Source organism: Rhea americana, unplaced genomic scaffold (genome assembly GCF_003343005.1).
Source record: "Rhea americana isolate MKP2758 unplaced genomic scaffold, rheAme1 scaffold_12, whole genome shotgun sequence".
NCBI lineage: Eukaryota > Metazoa > Chordata > Aves > Rheiformes > Rheidae > Rhea > Rhea americana.
Window position 1 is genome coordinate 5,985,460 of NW_028185261.1, and position 8,401 is coordinate 5,993,860.

Here is an 8,401-nt window from a genome sequence, read left to right on the forward strand (position 1 = left end):
ACTAGGAGTAACTACTTTAGAAGTAATACTAGTATTTGACTAATCGTCAAAATACGCCTGTTACGACAAACTCCTGGCACACATTGAGAGTAAAGACACAGGTAGACTAAGAATGCCTAGTAATTTTGATTTTGTTTTCAGATGTCCTGGACTAGTTTGTTCCAAAATTTTTATAGTTACATGCTGTTCATGTTCAGGGTAGTTTCTACTGAGTTGAAATCTGTGTTAAAAGCCTTGTAGGAAGAGCTATACCATTGCAAGCTTTCATTACTATGCACAAAAGCTGATTTACCATCAAATCTTAATTCTGATACAGTCTCGCATTAAAAGAATAAGCCTAGAAAGATTCTGAGGGCGAATGTAAACATATGTGCACCAAATACTGTATTATTCTTAATGGGGTCTGAAGTCTTTTCCATAGTATATTTTTTCTTCCTTAAATTTTACATTTTTTAACTTTTGACTCTTGCTAGAAAGATGAACTGTTTTGRCATTTGACAATTTCATGTAGTAACTACTTGAAACTCGTGTGTGATTGGAAGATAATTTCACATGCTTTCTTTTCTAAATATTAGCTACTTCTGAAAGTGATAACMTTTTTTCTTTTCACAGAATCTGAAGAAGCTGCTCAAATCATTGAGACAAAGCAGATAGATAACCAAGCCCCAAGTCTTGAGCTGCTAAATGATAAATTAGCTGAAAATGTTGAAAAAGATGAAGCAGAAAGTGAAATGGAGTTTTCAGCTGTTGAAACGGATTCTGCTATTTCAACTGAACAGAATGAAGAATCTTTAATGAAAGCAGAATAAAATACTTCAAGTGCCTTCTTTAGCTAGTTCTTTTAGCTTTGTTCATGCCTGTTACTATTCAGGTGAGCTTTTTTAATGGTACAACTTAAATATTGCTTGAGCTTGAACTGCCTCACTGCCACAGTATGTCAAAGCTATGTTTAAAAATGGGTGTTGTAAGTTAAGCATGTGTCTTTAAATGAGTTAACACACAGCAGAATGTATAGTTATTTGAAGTCTAACAGTTGTAGCTGTTGTTCAGTTTTGCATACTTAAACTAAAAAGTACAAGTTTAGGTGGCCTATAATTTGGTATCCCTTTAGCTGTCAAACAAAGAGCAATTTTGGCAGCAACTGACCTAGTAAAGTTTGGTCTAGTGAAYTTAAGATACTTTTTAATGCTTTCCTGCTGAAAATGAATTGACTATATTTTAAATACACAGATGTTTACAAGCTGAAGTGTCATCTAACATTTGACTTAAGCATATGGAAAGTGTCATTACGGTGATATCAGTGTTACTCGTTGTCTAACTTCTTGACAGAATTCAGTTAAATGGCACTCAGATGAATGGTATTTCCTTTGGTAGTATTTGCATTGCAGATGAACCGGAGGTGCACACATACAAAGCTCTTTTTGTGTTTACATAATATAGGAAGTCTGCACTTGATTGTACTTGAATACAAAGCACTATTTATACCTGTACAATAATGACAAGATAAGTGAATTTTGTGCCTTTGTGTATTTTGTTAAAGGAAAATAAAGATATGTAGCAGCAGTATTTGCTTTGTGATTCCTAGAACTTCAGAGAACTTTTAATCTACTATATGCAACTATATTACAAGGAAATTGAAAAATAACGTGATGTCTTAAGAAGAGCATATATACATATTGTGTAGCTAAGATGACTTTAGTAAAACTGAAATCAATCCCCCATCAATAAGGGGAAGTTAYGTGCAATTATTAAGACTTAACTGTGCCTAAAATCTGATTCTATTTTTGGATAACATTACAATGAGTATTTGCTGCTGGATCACTGCAGAGCTATACTTTTTAATCCTAACTGTTTAAAGCTAAGCACACTTATTATGCAAGTTCAGATAAAACTAATATTTGGGAACTTGAATCAGAATTCTTCTGGTGACTGGAATTGAGGCACCTATATATGTGTGTGTGTATGTATATGTATATATATGTGTGTGTATATATATAAAGATTTATTTACATGCTGTCCATGCATAGCTCAGTTGACTTACGAGTAGTTGTGATTAAAACCTTTATCAAGTTTGTAATTCCCTCCATGTACTTCACTATATGATAGGTTGGAAAAACCTTTTAACATTTTAAAAATATTTAATCTTACTCTCAATGAACTGAATTTACAATATTCAGATAGCAAAATCTTAATGTGAATGCCCTCTGCAAGAAGTCTGTTTCTAAATATGACCTTAGATTTCATATTGAATGAGACAATTTCTTACTTAAACAGCAGTAATTATTTTTTCCAATTCCAGCCTTATTTTCTGATGGGTTGATTTAAAAGCTCAATCCTCAGACTCAAGTTCAGGAGAAGATCTGTATTTAGATTAAAATTTTTTTCTAGTTAACTAGTTGCAATTCACATTTTAATTAGTCATAGTAGATTAAATACTGGCAAATGATTARAAGAGTACTTATAGATATTTAGTTACATGATATACAGAAGAATTAATAAAAATGGACAGCCATTAAATGTGTGACTCTTAGTTTGGAATCCAAAGAAACTGGTCCCTTTTCAAAACATTGCCTCTGGGTGTGAGAAAAGCGCATATTACGAAGTGGTAGGGGAAACACACTTTTTGGTAACTTAAGTGCATCTTCTATCCTGAAACTTCTGTAAAACAATATTGAGAATAATTTTGAAAGATAATGCTTATGCATTTGTACATATGTAAGATTTTCAAATATTAAGCCCTATTTTGTATATCAGTTTTTCTGTTCTGTTCTTTTTTTTTTAAAAAAAATCAGTAGTGTAGTAAATCAACCCAGTTAGCGTGTACCTATCTTCATAGTACTAAAACCAGGTAAAATTTCATGCATGATCCCCACTAGGGATATCTGAATTACTGTCATTTCAGTGAYTGAGATTACTTTAGGCCCATGTATTAATTTACTTTAAAAATTGAATCTTTTATATCTGTAGAGTATTATAGGTTCTTACCTTGAGATGTTGTCATCAGGCCGTATGCATACAACATATACTGAATAGGCTGAGAAAATCTGTTTATAATTTTTTTTGTTACTGGAAGATATGTATTTCCAGATACTCTTTTTATCAAGGACACATACTTTCTGCTATGTCAAATCATAAGTTGTTGAGAATCTGAATTTTTTGGAAAAATTGGCATCTTGCATGAGATGTCCAGGGGAAAGCATTATTTCTCCGAACATTGCTCCAACATTGCTCCTAACATGCTTAAATGTGACATTATCAACTTGCAACAGAAATGATTGATACTTTGTATTTAGCATGTCACTGAAGAATTGGGTAGAAACAGTCAACCTGACAAGAAAACAAATACTTGCTTAAATGTGTGAAACCRATTTATGAGAACTAAGGGTGCCTAGTGTTTTTTGAGGAGGGAAGACATAAAGGAGCCCTACGCACATAATAGTTTTTTTTCAAGAGGTTTTTGTATAGAAAAAGCAGCAAGGATAATGTTTCCAAGCAGTCGTTCCCACTAACTGCTTTGGGAGGCTTGGAAAAGTTTAGGATGTCCTGGCATTAATTGAGTAGAGAACGATATATTTCTAATTTTGTAACTTTTCAGGGSATTAAAACAGCTATAGTAAGTGAGGGCAGAGAGGTAATTAATTCTCTAAACTAAATGYGGGGAGATGCCGGTGATAGAAATGGACTCTGGGCTTTCCTCAGTTTACAGTAAGCTTTCACAAGTATACATACTGCCAAGTGTGTGTGCGTGCCTCAGGACTGATACGGAAGTAAAGATTCTGTTTCTGGGGCAGTTGGTTCTTGGCATCTTTAAGAATGGCAATAATAGATGCCTGTCCAGCAGAAATTGAACTGGAATCCATAAATATCTTTCAATGAGCAGCAATTTAGGCTTTGTTTAGCCAGTGTTAGTGATGTTTCTATAGCTCTGAAAACTTGAAAAAGGAGTATCTGGAATGAAAAGGTGCAGCAGTTGTCAGTGATATTTATCCCAATTTTAGACTGACTCTCAAAAGATGAGAAAGATGGAAGAATGTGTGGGGGAGTGTAACAAATAAGATGAGCTCGTGTTTTGTTGTCATCTTGCTTCCCAATATGTATTTGAACACATCATATGCGTTTTGAATACTTTCAAAAGTACTTAAAAGCCTAGTTGTGTGAAAGATGATGTACAAACTCCATTATTCCTGTATCCTGGAGGAGGAGAAAAATCATTAAGTGGGACACTAAAGTAATACTTAAACTTGTTTGTGCCATGCTTCTAAGATATAGTGATCTAGAAGTAATTGCAAGATGTWATCTTACTCAAATGCATATTATGTATTTGAGAGGAATTATCTAGGCTGTGTGGAATCTGTCATGAAAGACAAATGAATTATTCCAGTTCAAAATGAGCTGAAATGAATTGGTCAAATGTAAGTATACTGAGGACACTTAAGACTGCAGAGATAAGGGGAAAATGCTACTTTGAAGTGTAAGACTTGGAGAACACAATTATTTTGGTCAGCCAGTTGGTTACCCTTGGACATCTTGGTATCAGTGGATGATGTAGTGGGATCTGTTTGCTGTGTCTCAAAGCTGTTCAGTCTATAAACAGCAAAAGCAGAAGCTGGTGGGAAAAGAAATCAGAGCTGTTGGTACTTCATTAACAGATAGGACTAGAGGTCTTTTCCAGTCGTGATTAAAATTTCAGTGCCTCACATCTAAGTACCTCATTTTTCCATTACTTTCTTGAATTGGTAAATGCACACCTATCTTGATTTTTTTTTTTTTTTTTGGAGGGGGAAGGAGATGGGGGGCAAAGTTAGCCTCTAAAGTTTCAGAATGTGAGACATGAAAGACTAGCACTGACACTTTAAGTAAATAAGAGATCTTAGTTATAAATGYGTGAGGTATATAAACACTAGGAAGTAAGTAATTCATGAATAAACTCAAACTGGGAGTTTGAAAGTTCCTAATGATTTGGCCAAGTAAATTTCCAGGAGACATTAGGTTTAAAATAGGTTGATAGGAGTGAGCAGACGATAAGGGATTAGACTCCTTGACCAATGAATTCTTTCTAGTAGCGTGTGCCTTTCCTGTGTTCTTTTACTTAAGAATGTATCAAGCCCTAGGATCTGTGTATTCGTTCATGGAAGGGTTGATTTTTAGCTGTTGTCAGAAAGTTTTGATTCACTGAAAGGAAGATGTTTGAGAAAYTTTGATAATTACCAATCTGTGGCAGGGCTCCTCACTTCTAGGATTAGTGAAACTGTAGCAATATTTACTCTTTAAAACAAATTTAACACTCATACTAGGAGAAATATTTCTCCCTAATGCTTACCTGTAATTATTGAGCTGTAGTTTCTTAATGGGGTTTGATGAGCAGTTGTGGATTTGTGGTGATGGGTGAGTGAGCAGGACAGACTGTGGTCTTGAGGTGAAGTTCTTGGTTTTCAAATCTGTGGAGGGTGACAAAGGGGAGCAACTACAACTAACTCTTCTGTTACTAGTGTTCCTACTGGGCTGATTGACATAAGACTGTAGGCTTCCAGGTCTTGATGTGTAGTAACATATCGCAGCTTCTTTCAGAGGAAAAACTGTAAGCGTCCATTGGAAGTGATCTGTACATTACATAGTCGTGAATCTGTATCTATTAGTATGGGATTAAATGTACTTCATGCTCTCAATTTTCCCTATTCAGAAGGGAAAGCTGCCATTCCGAGTAGGTAGGAATTGCTTGACACTTTGTCTTTTTTAGGGGAGAGGGTGCTTATGCAACAAGTAGAAAAGTTATGATAGCTTTTAACAAYAAAAATTGCTGCCCTGCAGTGTTTGAAAAAATGAAGCTGTCCCATAAGCTCGTGAGTTTCAAGGAATTTGGCTTCTCTTCACCATTGCTTTTGATTTGTGAACCTCTCTGGGGTCCTTTCAGGGCACATTCAATCTTTTTTTCTGCAAGAATAAGACCTACAGATGTGTATGATGGGCAGGATAGAGAGAATGGTTTTAAAATGAAATGTATTGATTATACAATAATTTGCTCCCAAACCGTGGGGTTTTGAGATTAAAGCAAACTCTTAAGATTCTTGATAGATTATCTGAGTTGGCAACAGTGAAAAATCTAAAGCACTGAATCATAATATAACCCTTTCAAGGTTGCATAAAATCAATTTGATCGTGACTTAACTTTTCCTTAGAAGGGAGGTCCTGGCTATAATTCTTGTAATACTAGTATTTCTCACCATCACTGAGAACAAGCATACTTCAGGACTGCTTTTGTATGTACCTAGCATTARGCTATGAAGAGTTCTCAGTAAGCAATTGCTAATGTTTTTCAACAGTGGCTCATAAGCTGTTTTCCCACTGTGAAATCATATATTCTTTTCATTGTGTGACAAGAATAATTTGCAAAAAGAAAATTGCAACAGTTAGAAATACATGTAGCAAAATCCTTAAATAATCAGATATAGGAGAAAACAATAGGTACAAATACTAGAGATCAGGCAATTGGGATATTCAATTTGCAAATTCAAATTCAACTCTAAATTTGTAACTTAAATTGAAATAATAATTTTCTTTCTCTTTTTCTCTCTCCATTTTGCTGACTAAATGAAAATTAAGATGCTGGATTTATAGAAAACCCTGAAGCAACAAAGACCTTCCAGCTATCCTGAAATATTCTACCCTCTAATTCCTTACACCACTTCAAGGAGCTCTACTCAATTGAGGAAATTTAATTATGAATTGTTCAGCACACAGAGACAAACATTTTACAAAAACACAAAGTTTATTTTAAGGAAACTATTTAAAATGAGGTTTTAGATGAAATGTGAAAGTATTTCTTAATGTGTTTGGTTGTGTATTCTGTATTGTACACTGAGCATTTATTTAAACAGGAGATACTCTATCTATAGAATATTTCAGTTCTTGTTTTAATAGTCTTGTTACATTAGTAAAGCTTTTGTGTGTTTATGTAGTATACAGTATGAATAGCCTCTTTAATCAAAAGTATCATTTCAAGGTCTTGACCAGCAGCTACCTCACCTGTAATTGAAACTCCATTAAAACAAATAGCAAAAATGTTGATTACTGTGTATTGTTAGTTTGACAGACTTCATTATGAAATTTCTATTAGCTTTTCTACTTGTAATTGGGAAGATATTTAAGCTTGTGCTCCCCTTTTGAAATATATTTTTATTGAATTCAAAAAAATTTTAAAAATGCGTAAGATTAAATTATACTGCTTCTTATTTGAATATATGCTACTTTTATTGTGTATGTTAATAAGGAATAACTTGATTCTGAAAAGGCTGTTGATTGTTTATCTGATCCGGATTTTGTGACTGGAATAACAGTCAGGTTGCTCTTTGCCTTGTAAAAATTTTTAAGGTGACTTACRCTTTTGAGATGATGATTCTTTTGCACTGACTATGCTTGCTCAAGTTGGATTTCATAGACTTTTAAATGGCCTCATGTGTTACCAAAACAAGGATGGGGATGTCCCTGTTTCTTCAGTGCATTCCCCACCCCCACAGTTGGACTGGCATAGGTGGAAAACAAAAGTTGTTCAAGGCTGAGTAAGTTCTGATAAGACCAATTTATCTATACCACAAACAATTGTGAAAGTTGCTCGCTCATGGCATGAACAGCCAGCTGCTCTTAAAGGTCAGGCTGATACAAGACTGCAAAATTTTGTGTGCGCAGTGAAGTAGAGGCATTGAAAACCTGCCTTGATTCAGTATAAAATATTGTGTGCCAACTTCAGAGGAGACAGTAGAATTCTGAAGATACCAACTTTTTGTCTGTGATTCCCCTTTCCATAAACGCATACATTTGGGGGTAGATATTGCAAGTTTTATTGTGTCTAAGTGGTGATTTATGTCCTTATTCTTGCATTATTGTCCATAAGGTACTGCCCTGTGTCACAGGCCTGTATTACCTAATTTTTTCAGACTGTTTCATTTTCATTAGTACAACTGTTTTAGCTTGTGAGCAGTGTACCACACCTCACTTATAATCCAAGAGAGTATTAGATGCGCAGAACTGACGTCTAACCCTGTCAGTCTGGCTGATTGACCCCTCAGCTTCCGAAACATGGGTTCGTTTTTTTAAAATCCAAGTTAGCCCCATATCCATTTTCACACACATTCTGGGCAGTTTAAAGGTTGGTCAGAATCGAATATTGCGCTTTCAAATTTGATAATGTATGAGTACAGAACTGTGACCTTTGATACATAGTAATACATCAACATGACATGAGCAGTAAGTGCAGCGATTACCTTTACTACACTTGAGATTGTGTTTTAGTTCTCATCTTGTAAGCAATTATTTCAGGAAAGAAAGGATTTCTCTAACTTGAATATATTTTGCAAATAGTGTAAATGCAGAAATTAATCTTTGGAGACTTTTTGATTTACAGGTG

The 8,401-nt window shown here is 34.7% G+C and overlaps 1 protein-coding gene across 4 annotated transcripts in view; it reads left to right on the forward strand.

Moving 5' to 3' along the window:
* The window catches only part of LNPK (lunapark, ER junction formation factor), a 43,206-nt gene extending 36,043 nt beyond the window's left edge, over window positions 1-7,163 (forward strand). For 2 of the 4 annotated variants that reach the window (XM_085322672.1, XM_085322684.1), the window contains exon 12: window positions 613-1,566. In XM_085322672.1, coding sequence (XP_085178798.1) covers window positions 613-809 — 197 coding nt within the window. In that variant the 3' untranslated portion in view covers window positions 810-1,566. Of the gene's footprint in view, window positions 1-612; window positions 1,567-6,600 lie in introns of those variants that run through there. The other 2 variants (XR_014897971.1, XM_085322692.1) reach the window with 2 other exon arrangements.
* Window positions 7,164-8,401: the final 1,238 nt, after the last annotated feature.